The 14,012-nt window shown below is 34.9% G+C and overlaps 3 protein-coding genes across 5 annotated transcripts in view; 2 read left to right on the forward strand and 1 right to left on the reverse strand.

The window, feature by feature from the left end:
- Window positions 1-18: 18 nt before the first annotated feature.
- On the forward strand, window positions 19-3,220 carry LOC134279132 (uncharacterized). Of its 3 annotated transcripts, none has more exons than XM_062761486.1 (3): window positions 19-132; window positions 380-513; window positions 1,436-3,220. In XM_062761486.1, the coding sequence occupies exons 2-3, from the start codon at window positions 390-392 to the stop codon at window positions 2,878-2,880; spliced, it is 1,569 nt and encodes a 522-aa protein (XP_062617470.1). In that variant the 5' UTR covers window positions 19-132; window positions 380-389; the 3' UTR covers window positions 2,881-3,220. The 3 variants fall into 3 exon arrangements, with proteins under 3 accessions (XP_062617470.1, XP_062617471.1, XP_062617472.1); XM_062761487.1 differs by having other exon boundaries at window positions 19-117; XM_062761488.1 differs by having other exon boundaries at window positions 20-158; window positions 389-513.
- Window positions 3,221-6,111: 2,891 nt separating this feature from the next.
- On the reverse strand, window positions 6,112-10,422 carry LOC134279133 (isocitrate dehydrogenase [NADP], mitochondrial-like). Its single transcript, XM_062761489.1, has 11 exons — window positions 10,270-10,422; window positions 9,774-9,865; window positions 9,392-9,557; window positions 9,122-9,282; window positions 8,714-8,857; window positions 8,417-8,556; window positions 8,136-8,287; window positions 7,696-7,808; window positions 7,248-7,345; window positions 6,947-7,039; window positions 6,112-6,757 (listed from the first exon to the last, which is right to left on the reverse strand). The coding sequence occupies exons 1-11, from the start codon at window positions 10,373-10,375 to the stop codon at window positions 6,685-6,687; spliced, it is 1,338 nt and encodes a 445-aa protein (XP_062617473.1). The 5' UTR covers window positions 10,376-10,422; the 3' UTR covers window positions 6,112-6,684.
- A 230-nt stretch (window positions 10,423-10,652) lies between these two features.
- Window positions 10,653-14,012, forward strand: part of LOC134279136 (NAD(P) transhydrogenase, mitochondrial-like) — a 13,762-nt gene continuing 10,402 nt past the window's right edge. The window contains exons 1-5 of the mRNA XM_062761491.1: window positions 10,653-10,778; window positions 11,732-11,884; window positions 12,623-13,115; window positions 13,606-13,793; window positions 13,994-14,012. The exon at window positions 13,994-14,012 is cut by the window's right edge and continues 146 nt beyond it. Coding sequence (XP_062617475.1) covers window positions 11,759-11,884; window positions 12,623-13,115; window positions 13,606-13,793; window positions 13,994-14,012 — 826 coding nt within the window. The 5' untranslated portion in view covers window positions 10,653-10,778; window positions 11,732-11,758. The remainder of the gene's footprint in view (window positions 10,779-11,731; window positions 11,885-12,622; window positions 13,116-13,605; window positions 13,794-13,993) is intronic.

Raw genomic sequence — 14,012 nt, forward strand, 5'->3', positions numbered from 1 at the left:
ATCAAACAAAATCAACCAAGAGTTATCGTTCTAAATTGGGTGACGAACGACAACTCGGAGTAGATATTGGATTTAGGACATTCCTCCCATTTCATAAATATTTGGTGGACCTGAAAGGTAAAGAAAAAGAAAGTAGGTGAATCTCAAGATAAAATTAAGTAGTAATTAGTTCATACACTTTAAATGGATGTTGATCATGGATGGATAATGGGTGGAACTCAATCAACATAGCTTAATTAGGCCTCAGTAAAATGAATCGACTTCAAGGAAGATACATCGACTTATCACCATTCACTGTAAAAGAGATTATAGCAACTAGATTTTAAATTTCCTGTTCCATTTATGTTAAAAATGACGTACATGTATGTGTGATTTGTAGATAAGTAAGAATGAAGAAACATAAAAGACAAACTAAAGCTGCCACTAGAGACAGGTCTGTAGGTAAAGGGACGGAACCCAGGAAAACGTATACCCACCGGAAAAGAAAGTACGAGTGTGAACAACACGGACAAGGTGGGTCATCACTTTTATCAATTAGATTACTTACTGTATATACTGACAATGTTTTCAATAATTTTTCATACATATGTCGAATCAGCTTATTCGATATTCATGCTCTGATTCCGACCAATTTTTGAACGGTCGAGACAGGCTACTGACAAAAAAAGTTTATATTACGTGAATTTCAACTATTATCAATGTAATGAATTATGAAGCCTAATATAACCAGTCGTTTTCGCATTTTCTGACGTTGTTAAGCTGTTAGGCTTTTTTTACATACTAAATTTGATTGCATAATTTTTGGCTATTTGATCAATACTTAGCGTTGACGGCGAGTGTTACCGATCAAAGCGATACCCCTGGTATTTTTTATCCCACCTTTGGAAATTCCGGGGATACTTGTTTTATCCCCTTATCGCGTACTCGTATAGACCGACCATTGTTCGCTATTTTCACTCTTTATCTAATATATTGGGGTGATTAATATATCTTACTTTTTGTCTTGGATTTTTGTTTTCTATCAAGAAATATTATAAAGACAATATTTTAATTTGATATGAAAAAAGTGTGTTATTTTTATTGCTGTAAATCTTAAAATAAATTACATCTTTAAGCCTAGTTCTTCCTATCAGGAAAAAAACATAAGCGCTCCCAATGTACTTCTGTAAATTACGAAAGATAAGTATACCGGTATATATATATATATGTAAGTCTACCCCTCTATACTATAAAATCACACATTTTATAGTATAGAGGGGTAGACCTATTTATCTTTTGCCATTTTCAGAATTACATGGGGAGCGCCTATGGAAAAAAAATGCTAATCCTATTTTAGCTATTTCTCTATCATAAAGAACGATTCCCGTTAAGTCATTTTTTAACTATACAAAGCATGTTAGTAATTTAATTATGTAGTAGTACAACTTACTTTCAGATGAAAGACCGACAAAAATCCTAAATCACAAGAAGAGACGGATCCAGAAAGAGGATGATGAGGAAGAGACAGATAGAAGTCCAACACCTTCGGCTAGACGTTCAAATCATCCTACAAGTGTAGGTAAATCAAACGAAAAACAGGAAAAACTCAAAGATGTCAAAACAAAAGCACCAATGAAAAGAAAAACCGTGGAGAAATCAGAAGGCACCCTTCCTGATGTAGGAATTCAAACGAAGAGGACCCAGAGAGTGCTTCGATCTTCCATTAAACAAACCAAAGACAGGAAGGAAAAAGTAAATAAGCACGCTACTTCTAAACAGTCCCTACAAGTAAAGAAATACAGGGGTAAAAAGAGAATTCCGCGTAGGAATCAGAAAGCAAGTTTGAAAAAACAAAGTAGGCAGGAAAGGACAACAAATCCTGGAGTAAAAAGTCCGACCTTTGCTAAAAGTTCTCATAAAAGTAGCACAGTCCTAAAGGAAGAAAAATTAGGAACTAAGAGTAACCTGAATTCTAAAGCTGAAAGCTGTAAAAAGTCAAAAGCAAAGGTGATTAAACAAACTTTGCCTAAGAATGAACGCGTATTGGTTGAGAAGATGCAAAATACAGTAGTATTTACAGACGAAATATCTGAAGAAGAATTTTTCAAATTATTTTTAACGAAAATTACCGTTAAACAACATCCCATGGTAGGTCTAGAACAAAAGGAGGGATGCATACACGGAATCAGTGTATCTGAAGACAACCTACTATGGGTAAATCATTTGGGAAACACTGTACATCTTCGAAATACAACAGGCGAAGTCATAAGAACTTTTGAATTAGATTTCAGACCTGTATTCAACTGCTGTACACCTTCTGGTGATGTGTTAGTGACACAGGGTTATGGTGCTACTAAACCTATTATTACCTCAATATCAAGAGAAGGAGATGAAAAAGTGTTAGCCGATCTTTCCTCCTTAGCAACAAATCTGTGTGGAATTTTATGCCAAGATGAAAGAATTTTTGTTGTTGCACATAGAGCAAAGGGTAAACAATACTTTATTATCAAACTAAGGGAGAATGGAGAAGTTGAAAGCGTATACCCCACACAGAAATCCTCAGATGATATCAATCATATAATTTCCTTAAATGGTCAACTTGTTGCCATTCGCACCTTTGGGGGCGAATTCATCCCTTTGGAAACCAGTGAAATTTCCTCAAGAAAAATAAACAAAGTAAACATAAACGCATATTCAGCGAGTGCTTCAGTGGACAAGTTTGGGAACGTTATCATGGCATCAAACACTTCCCTCTTTATTATTAATCCAAGTCTGAAGTATATGCATGAAATAGCCACTGGTATTAATGGAGGCATCGTCTCAACAGCTGTTGATCAAGAAAATCAGTTATGGTTCGGTACCAGGTCTGGAGACCTGTATTCAACAAAATACCTGAGATGATTGTATCGTAAATTTACTTTTCTCTGACCGATCTTTACATTTCCTTTGAAATGTATTTGTATTTCTTAATACAGCAGAGTGAGCATAGCCTGAATTATTTATTACCTTATAACAGCATTATATCCACAACCAAATAAAATAATTCTACTTAAATTTGCACGACGTGTATTCTTTTGACATATTAGAAGAGGATTTTTGCAGACGTTTTCGAATAATCTGCTCTATAGCATTTTTGTATAAAATATGTGAAAAATTTCCTTTTCAACGTCCACTGGTAATGTGATACGTGCATACTTTAATTATTTGTATGAATTTGTACATTAAATTACATTATACTGTATCACCTTCTTTATGTTCCATGTTTAACTGAACGAACCCCTTTCATCTACACTTGATCTGCGATTAGTCTTGTGATATTGCATCCCTCTTCTGTATTTCCTTCTTTAATGCTGTGTTCAGTATCTCATGAAGTAGTGAGGAATGGTAATGTCAGTACAAGTACATGTTTATGACAAGCTAGTTTTCTTCGCCAAAAACAGCAAGGCCTTTTTCGATTCTGTATTCTGTATATTTCTTCTCTGCGTGTATTGTATAAGTCTAGGACATCTCTATATCGGTGTTTTAGAGATCTTGTTAGCTTTTCCCCTAATCCCTCTATAATCTTGTGCAGAATCTCTTACCTTGCAATCATACTTTAATCATCTTTATGTTTTCGTTGATAATACCTTTTTCCGATATAATAATTTCGTTTAAAGGTATTCTAATAATGGACATCCTGTACATTATATACCTATTAATATTCTCCCTCCTGTGTTGAAGTGGTTTCAGCTTCAGTCTTGTTCATGACCTCCATGGGGACTTATTCATCACTGCCACAATAGCCTTATGAACGGAAACATGGTTGTAACATTACTCTTTGTAACAATCACTGGTTCCTGATGTATTTGTCATGCTGTAAATTTTGAATTTACAGGGTGGCTGTAAATACAAAATTTATTCTAAGACTTAAAATTTTAATATGGGCTAATATCTGAATCCTTTGGAGTTGATGACTTATTGGTCATATGAGGGTTATTGTCTATTTAAAAAAGTTTATTCCATTTGCAAATTTTTGAACACAGTTTTTTGGAATTATTATAGGTAAGAAGTCTTTCTTCTAAATCTCCATCAAGATTCTCAAACAGCGGTTGTAATTACTAAAATACACTCTTATGGTAGATACTAGCATCCCCAACTAGGAAATCTGTCTCCTAATCAGTTCTAGTTCTGTAAACCCTTCAATTCAATCTATAAGTAACTTGACAACTATACATCACAGGACCAACTTGTTCACATCTTCAACAGAGTAAACCACCATCATTCAGGACTAAACTACATGAGGAGTCTCCAAAATTGCCTCAATCTCTAAATGCCCTCTAACCTCTTCATCTTTGCCTTAATTTCTCCTAGAAGTCTTATAAGAATTTTGTTCTTTCTGATGTATTTCGTCGATGTCCTCTTTTACTCTAGTCATTTTAGAATCCACAGCTTCTCAAGAACCACTTGGCCAATTTTAACCAAACTTGGTACAAAGCAGTCTTGGGTAAAGGGGAGCTTCAATTGTTATAATGAAGTGCCAAGTCCCCTTACAAGGGGAGATAATCAAGCAAAGACAAAAATAGGGTGGGGTTATCAAAAAATCTCCTTTTTCAAGAACCACTGGCCCAGAAAAGCTGAAACATATGTGGAAGCATCCTGGGGTAGTGTAGAATCTAAATTGTTCAATTTATGACCCCCGGGGATAGGGTGGGGTCACAATACGTATTACAAGGGGGAAATTTGGTCAAGAAGAGCATGGCCAAAGTTACTCAAGTGAGCGATGTGGCCCATGGATCTCTTGTTGCCTTTATCTTCACATGAATTTTCTTTGTGACAAGGCCTTTCTTTTTACCATGACCTTCTTCTTATGAGAAGATTTTTAAAATTATCTCTGATTGCAAGGAGACCTGGCCCTTCATTTTTACAATTTTACCTCCCGTAACCCAAGGATGCTTTATATCACGTTTGGGTAAATTTGGCTCAGTGGTTCTTAAGAATAAGTTGAAATATGAAAAGTTAACAGACAAATGGATCCACGGACGGACAGACGTACATGGGACAACGGGTAATTAGAAAAACTCACTTGAGCTTTCAGCTCAGGTGAGCTAAAAAGTATATATGGATCTTTGATTGTTGGGGGCATAATAAATGCAGATTTTTATGCCCCCATTATCGAAGAGTGAAGACCCGTCTATTTCACTGTTTTCTGCAAAATCTTTAACCTAAACTTGCCCTTAACTTTTGATTGGTTAGTGCTATGTCTTTCCTATTTCACATGTATATTTCTTGAAACCGCATTTCTTTGGGTAGCAACATATTTTACCTCTTAACCTTAGAGTTTGGCCTACTTCTGCAAAATTTAACCAAACTTTAACCTTGGTTTTAAATTTTGAACGGCTGGTGCTAGGGTTTCCAATCTTCGCACATGATTGGTTAATTGTATATTACTTAACGTCCCTCTTGAGAATTTTTTGAACATTCATGTGGAGACGCCACCACTTACCGTTGGAAAGCTACAAATTTTTCCCCTTGGTACTGCTGGCGCTTGAGCAGGGAAGGATCTTTTTCATGCCAGCACCTACTGCAACATGGGACCTCGATTTATACGGTCTCATCCGATTTCATATCATTTATATTTCACAAGTGTAATTCTTGAGGACAAGACCTTAGCTTGGGTAGCAACATTTTGGCCCTTTGACCATGGAGTTTGATTTTTTGAAAACATTAACCTTGGGTATAACTGTTAAAGGGTTGGTGCTAGGAAGTTTATAATTTGCATGTGTATTTCTTGGGATAAGATCTTCAATGGGACACCATTGATTAAAGGGAACATTAACATCATTCATGCCCCCAAGGTTTTTAATCAATTTCCAGGGCTGCATTCATTAGTGTAGCAGCTAGTGAAGATGCTAGGGTAGATATATGTATATATGAATGACATGCACTTTCAGAATCAATGGTTGTTACTGCTAGTTGAGCATATTTAAAATCCTAGCAAACTAGTTCAAAAATGTATATTCCCAACTAAGGTCATCAAAAATTATGTTTTCACTATGGCCTTGATGGATTTTACAGCCATAGACTAAAAGGTACACCTTTTTATTAAATTTTTCTTAGCAACTCAAATTCATAATTACATTGAAGAACAGAAAATGTATTACTAATTTTTATTTCACTCAAAAGGACAAACTTTTACAACCGTCAGTGGTCCGTTTAGGAAATACTTAATACTCCTGATGGAATGTTGCACATATCCTTAATTCCCCTGCCTGCAGAACAACAAAGCCACAGGAAGGAAAAGTGTATCATTGTTTGTGTAGAAAATTAGCACTCTAATTGTATTGGCACATTGGTGTGTGTAAAAAATAATAAAAATTAGGAAATTCCATACATGTCTACATAATGGCAATAATAAGACATGTATAAAGTCAATGTCCATAAATAAAGCAGAAAAATTTGCATATTAAATGTTAACAACCATCAACAAATGACTGGAGATATATATAGTTTGACATGATTATACTAATTAAAAATGTTTTTGGCCATGATCTGGAGAAAATTCAGATTTCTATTCCTCACAATCAGGCTTGACCAGAAATTTGTGCTGCCTTTGTAAGAAATCAGACCATAATTCCATTAGACTATAAAAAAGAGGTACACTGAAGTGAGTGTTGATATTTATGGATCACAGACTTTGATTGTTAGAGCTCTAACACGTCACACACATCACATCTTCTCCTGGGTCTCCCTAATGGCCTGCAGGAAATCCATAGTGTTGAGATAATGCTCAGGCTTAACACTGCAAAAAACAAATACAATCATTACCACAAAACAAGGAAATTACACAGGCAACATCATACATGCAATCAAGCATGTATTTCCCTAACATGCACATTACCTCAATAATCTCAATGATATTAAAGAGATTTATTAGAGACTGTGATTTCAGTATATTTTATTAAATATATCATAAATAAAATCCTCTTACTTCTTCAGCCCATATATACAGCCTGCCAAATCCTTGGTCATTTTTCCACTATCTACAGTGTCTACACAGGCTTTTTCCAACTTTTGTGAAAAGCTGTTGAACAAAAATTTGTTACATTATTGTAATGAAATCCATTGATTTTTCTTTTTTTCAGAAGCATACATGGCATGTATTTTACACATTATTGCACGGACAAAACATTCATTACAAGGTAACAGCTGCATATTCATTAATATAATCATAAAACTGCTCAGCTTATACAAATGTAACATATGTCAACTTATAAAATAAATGTTCTTACACAACAAGGTCCTGGTTTCCATCCAGTTTGCCTCTGTGTTCTAATCCTCTGGTCCAGGCATAAATACTAGCCACCGGGTTTGTACTGGTAGGGTTTCCCTAAAGATGCATGTATATTATTTTAATTATACATATCAACATCTTTTCATAAAATGACATTTAAGATCTGCACAAACATACTTGCATTGAATTTACTGTGGATTTCTAACTTAAATTATTATTAAAAGGACTTTTTTATCCATTAACTACACTAATGGTGAACTTGCTTATAATGAATCAACACATAAAGCGTTGTGGTTATTATTCCCCCCGGCTTTTAACTATATTGTGAAATATTTACGATATGATGATAATCTCAATCCCTGGCATTCTTATAAACATTTTTGGTTTATTCTACTTATTCACATTTTTAAAAATCAGGTAGAAAAAGTATATATCAGGAGTTGTACCTTTTGATGTTCCCTGTAGTGCCTTGTCACGGTTCCGTGAGCAGCCTCGGACTCAATAGTTTTTCCATCAGGGCAGACAAGTACACTGGTCATAAGACCCAATGAACCGTAACCTGAAATATGAATTAAACATGTACCACTGTCATTGAACTATTTTAAATAGTAATATTAAGCATCTATAAAAAATCATTTCAAAAATATAACATCTGGTATTCAGTACAATATTTTACATATCAAAAATAGACAGAATTACGCATCGAAATTTAATCTGCATTTGCAAAATATAAAAATTAAATTAGACAAATATTGGTGTAGGAGTATTATGAAATAAATTAAATGATTTCAAAATGTATATTGGTAAGATTTTTTGGTACAAAACTAGTAGAGGTAACAAAAACTCCTTCTATGTCATTAGAAAGATGACATGTCGTAGTTGTTACCTTGGGCGACTACGTCCGACTGTACGTCTCCGTCGTAGTTCTTACAGGCCCACACAAATCCTCCATCTGACTTGAGGGCCTGAGCCACCATGTCGTCAATCAGGCGATGCTCGTACCAGATCTTCAGCTCATCAAACTTCTCCTTGTAGCCTCTGTCAAACAGATCATACAAAACATGGAGAGATGCTCTAATTCAGAGTATCACATTTACTTTCAAAATTTATCTGCTCAAAGGTTTGATCGAATACTATTGATGAAAACTTGAAAAATGTTCAACTTACTTGGTTTCGAAGATGTCCTGGAAGATATCCTTGAATCTTCCGTCATATCTCTTCAAAATGGTGTTCTTTGTACTCATGTAAAGAGGCCATTTCTTCATAATGGCATACTGGAAACATGTGTGGGCAAAGTCACTGATGCTCTGGAAGTGAAAGAAGAAAACAATGAACCATTATCTATTCTACATCCATTTTGTGTTGTTAAACTCACTGAACATACAAACTGATATCAAGTCACACTGTTTCATGGAAAATGAAAAAAAATCTGGCAAGCAAATGACAAACAATAAAATTGCTAACCTCGTCTGTATTGTACATGGCCATGGTACAACCTCCACCATTTTTAAATTCAAACACGGTTGTCCTTTGCTCCTGTCCTCCTTCAGGTGTGTAGACTAGTTCAATTTTACCATTTCCAGGCACTACCATGTCAGTGGCTTTGTACTGTCAAAGAGAAACAAAGAGGTCAGAATACATGTTCTTTACAGAGGTCAGAAAACATCTTCTTTAACTCTCACACAATCAAATTCCATAAAAAAAAAAGAAAAAAGTAAGCACATTTAGTACATCAAAGTGAAAAACACAATTTTGTCAAAAGCTATTGTTATAAGATAAAATTCCAGAAAGGAAAAGCAGCTTTTTAACAATTTTACAGAGTTATCCTTCTTTGCATAAAGCCTTTTCTATGTAGCAGCAATTTTCACTGACCTGGTCACCGTGAGCATGACGACCAATCACAATTGGTCTCGTCCATCCGGGCACTAAGCGAGGAATTTTCTGACATATGATTGGCTCTCGGAATACTGTTCCTCCAAGGATGTTCCTAATGGTCCCATTTGGACTCAGCCACATCTTTTTGAGCTTAAATTCTACAAATCAAAAACAAAATTCTAAACATTAAAAAAAATCATTTTTAATTGTCAATAGCTAATATTTGAGAAAAGATCACAAGAACTTCCAACAAAACACATAAACTACCTTCTACACGAGCTTCATCAGGAGTGATTGTTGCACATTTGACAGCCACATTGTATTTCTTGGTGGCCAGGGCAGCATCAATGGTGACCTGATCATCAGTTTGGTCTCTGTATGGCAAGCCCAGATCGTAATACTTCAGATCAACATCAACGTATGGCAAGATCAACTATTTCAATCAGAAAATGTTTGTAAGTGCAGAGTAAATAAATCAATATCTTAGTGACAACCCTAGGAAATGGTGACTTGGTTTATTCATTATTCATGAGGCTTGAAAAGTCATTATACATTATTTCATCAAGTCTGAATAAAAGACACCTAAAAAATCGCAGAAAATTATTCTTTCTTTGTAAAAGGGAATGTCAAACTTAGGATGTCTCCTTACAGTTTCCTTAATCTTTTCCCAGATGATGCGGGTCATCTCATCACCATCCATCTCAACAACTGGGTTAGCCACCTTAATTCTTTTGGTTCCATCTGCATTGATTCAAACAAAAAAATTAAACCGTAATTATGCAAATTTTACCCTCATTTAACATATTTATTTCCTCACAACAGTCATACTACTTTTAAAAGTGATATGCATGGTAATTTTCAAATTCTAAAAAAAAAAAAAAGTAGATTAAATTAAGAAGAGGAAAAAATCACTATATATCATAATTTACCATTTTCAAATAATTGGAAATAAGCTTTTTAATTTGCATCAGAAACATGATAGAAGTGTCTTTTTCAAAAAGCATTTTAAGCAATCATTTTTGCAAAAGAAAACCGTTATGACCTCCCCTATTCTTATCCCAATGTCAAACTGACTTATCGAAGACATAGCACTTGCAGCCTATATTCGATTTATAAATGGCAAATTTTCATATTAAAACACTCACAATCCCTCTGTTGTGTTGCATTTAAAGCAACAGGCGCTGCAAACCGCTGTAATTTGCTACCAGAGCGCCAAAAGAGACGACCTGCGTTTACGACTGAACTTGCCATTTTCCTCCAGAGCAAGAGAACTACTACAGGAAGTGCGACAGGACTTTACATTTGAAAGGGGGTCATAGGATATTCGCTGATGCGTAATTTTGACGTTTTGTGTAAACTCAAATCTAAAACTTCAATTAACTTAAAATTTATCATTGATTTTGTTGAATCAAATCTTAAAACCACAAGTAAATGAATCCTGTAGCAAATATTCGAGTTTGAATTATTTTTTTATAAAAGCTAAACAACCTTTTGCAGAATGGGTACCACCTCACTAAGAATAAACATGTGACTTTTTATCGGAATCTCATTGGTTTCAGACAAGACGATTCCACGGAGGCGGCCATTGCAGAAAACACCGGCAGTTTGCAAGGTGCCAAAGAAAAGGGACAGCATGGCCCTCTAATCGTGGAGAGTAAGTGTGATCGATGTGTCAGTCAGCCTCATTGTTCTACTAACTTGTCTTCTGCGCAAAATGTCACATCATGCTGTCATATTTTATGTGTTTGCATTAAAAAACTTCATCGGTCTGCTTGTTGCTAAAGTTTTTGACCTTTCAAGGTGGTTAGTTAGATGTCAAAATAAAAATGCCCCCTTTGTATTTTGATTGTTTATTATTATTTGTCATTGTGCAACAAGCACTGCTTTTTAGCACTCATTCGTGTCAAAACCTATTATCAAAACACTTAAAAATTAATAAGCACATCATATTGACCTTTTATTGTCATGCATTGTATAAATGAAACATGACATATTTGCATTGCATTTTATATAAATAATATTTTCTTAAAAGCATAGCAGTATTTAAATAATTAAATGAAGTCTTGAATGTGATGGCTTGCAAGTTTAGTTACATACTGACTGGTGGAAGGCACAGGAAAAAGAAATTTGTTGACCTCTTAAGCAAATGGGAGGATTAGCTGAGCTAATATATCTGTATTCCATTCATTTTTCTTAAAATACAACAAAAAAATTTTGGACTGAAATATTGAAACAAAAAGAATATAAAAGAGATGTCAGACCAAAATTTTAGTCTTGACCTTTTCCATTTTTTATTGAATTTATGATTTTTTTTTATACCAATGAATGCAAAATTGTCAATACTTGAAAATGTGAATGCAAATTGATTACAATATGCACACAAAAATAGTAACATAATTAGCACAAAAACTGATAAATTGGAAATCACCACAATTTATATCATAATTTATTTTCCCTTAATGACAATGCTGAAGTCAGTCTGTAAAATTCTTAAACAAGTTTGTGGGGGTCCCATTGCCACAGATAGACAGATAGATAGACCTCAGTGAGGTTGAGAGCATGAATGCCTTCAATATCTATAAACATTAAAAATCTTTTATTATACAGGTACACCGTACTGGTGTTGGACTCAACATGTTGTTTAAACTTCATACCTCTGCCAAATTGGTCAATTTAGGATCAAGTGTGAAAAGTCTTTCATTACGATGCTGTCGAGGACTCAAGAATCCAGGGAGGTCTTTCTCTCAGAAAGCAGAACAGGTTGGAATTTAGATGCTTGCAATATGTTTACATGGTTATCTACACCATGTTTTTTAACAATTTACCATTAGATGTATATGTCAATTTAATAAAGAAAATTAAATATTCTGGGAAGATACACATAGAAACACAGGGGTGTGCAATTACAAAAATAAATTACTAGCCCGACAGGCTAGTGGCGGTAACAAAGTCCTATCGCCATGATTATTTGCCAAAACATCACTAGCCCATTAACTACCAAAGGGTGTTTTCTGAACAATACATGTATAAGTATAACATAAAGGTTAAAAAAACCCATTTAAGTTGAAATAAATAAAACAAATAATGGTTTGCGCTTTGTAATTGTCAGGTACTTCCCCCTATTTATTTCGACTATAATTGTCACTGAGACAACTAGCGATAGGAACACACAATGCATATAGGTTAAAACAAATTAAAGATTTTGATTTTACAGAAAAGTTAATTTGTACCTCAATTCAGTCAAGGTCAATATATGTTTACTTTCGTTTTAGATTTACTAATGCAGTATAGATTTAAGATAGCCCGACCTCTAAAATTGATAGTCCCGGGCGTCGGGCTATGGTAATTGCACACCCCTGAAATAACGAAAACTTGAAAACCTTGAAGATAAAGATAATAGTTATATTTTAAATTTAAATTATATAAATACAGTGATTTTGCAATTTATTTTTGTAAAAATGCTAATAATAAAATACATGTACTTCCAATTTATGATAGGAAGCACCAAAGGGAACTCCATATAGCAAGCTTTCAATTGGAGTCCCAAAGGAAATCTTCAAAAATGAACGCCGAGTGGCAATGTCACCAGCCACCGTGACTACACTAACGAAGAAGGGGTTTGCGATAAACATCGAAGAGAATGCGGGAGCAGAGGCAATGTTCCAGAATGAGGATTATGCCAAGGCGGGGGCGAAGATCATCTCCAAAAAGGACGCTTTCCAGTCTGACATAGTATTCAAAGTCAGGGCGCCTTTAACAGAAGAGATTGCCAATTTCAGAAGTGGATCAACCCTTGTCAGTTTTCTCTACCCCAAGCAAAACCCAGATCTTGTCAAACAGCTGGCTGAGAAAAAGATCAATGTATTTGCGATGGACATGATTCCTCGTATAAGCAGAGCTCAGGTTTTTGATGCCCTTAGTTCCATGGCTAACATTTCTGGATACAAGGCAGTAATTGAGGCAGCTAACCACTTTGGAAGGTTCTTTACAGGTAGAATTGCAAACTCTGTAGATGTAAAAAGGGCTATTTTAAAGTATTCAAGAAGTAGTCATAACTTGAAAATATTAATGACACACTCTAGCTGCTAAGCAGTTTTATTGAATCCAAAAATGTGCATTAGATAACGCCATAAAATATGTTAAAAAAGTCTTAATAATACACATAACATATCAGCTGCTAAGCAATTTTAATGAATCCAAAATGCAAAGGTGTTTGTAAAGGGGGTGTTGGTCTTGCTGCTATTGGTTCAGCCAAAGCAATGGGGGCCATTGTCAGAGCCTATGATGTAAGGCCTGCAGCTCGTGAGCAAATTGTTGCAGGTACTGCTGAGAAAAGGATGAAGTTGTGGAAGATTTGTATAAACATACATTTGTTTTCCATAAAATATGTTAATTAATAAGATCCTATTCCTACTATTTATTGTAAACATTCTTCATAACATATCAACAATATGATGTTGACATATTTTGCCCAATTTTAGGTCAGATCACTGCCGCAGGAAAAGTACCTCCAGCAAAGGTGTTTGTAATTGGAGGGGGTGTGGCTGGTCTTGCTGCTATTGGTTCAGCCAAAGCAATGGGGGCCATTGTTAGAGCCTATGACGTGAGGCCTGCAGCTCGTGAGCAAATTGAATCTCTTGGTGGCCAGTTCCTAGAAGTGTCTGTGCAGGTACTGTTAAAAAAAGGATGAAGTTGTATCTTTAATTTTCAAAATATCTTGGAAGATTTGTAGGTTAAAGTCATGGGACATTTGTTTTCAACATTAAATGTTTTAATTTTTTTTTTAATTAAAGAATTAATAAAATGCATATAAATTTGTTTGTATAATGAAATGTCTCAGGATCAATATGTCCTATTTTGATTGGATAGGAATCAGGAGCTGGAGAGG

Source organism: Saccostrea cucullata, unplaced genomic scaffold (genome assembly GCF_032062105.1).
Source record: "Saccostrea cucullata isolate Sc308-1 unplaced genomic scaffold, CSIRO_AGI_Scuc_v1 ctg126, whole genome shotgun sequence".
Classification (NCBI taxonomy): Eukaryota; Metazoa; Mollusca; class Bivalvia; order Ostreida; family Ostreidae; genus Saccostrea; species Saccostrea cuccullata.

Coding starts and splice junctions, on each gene's coding strand:
- LOC134279132 (XM_062761486.1), top strand. CDS start 390: ATGAAGAAACATAAAAGACAAACTAAAGCTGCCACTAGAGACAGGTCT. Junction 514..1,435: donor GTGTGAACAACACGGACAAG/GTGGGTCATCAC, acceptor ACTTACTTTCAG/ATGAAAGACCGACAAAAATC.
- LOC134279133 (XM_062761489.1), bottom strand. CDS start 10,375: ATGGCAAGTTCAGTCGTAAACGCAGGTCGTCTCTTTTGGCGCTCTGGT. Junction 8,288..8,416: donor CAGGACATCTTCGAAACCAA/GTAAGTTGAACA, acceptor TCTGTTTGACAG/AGGCTACAAGGAGAAGTTTG. Junction 6,758..6,946: donor TGTATATATGGGCTGAAGAA/GTAAGAGGATTT, acceptor TGTTTTTTGCAG/TGTTAAGCCTGAGCATTATC.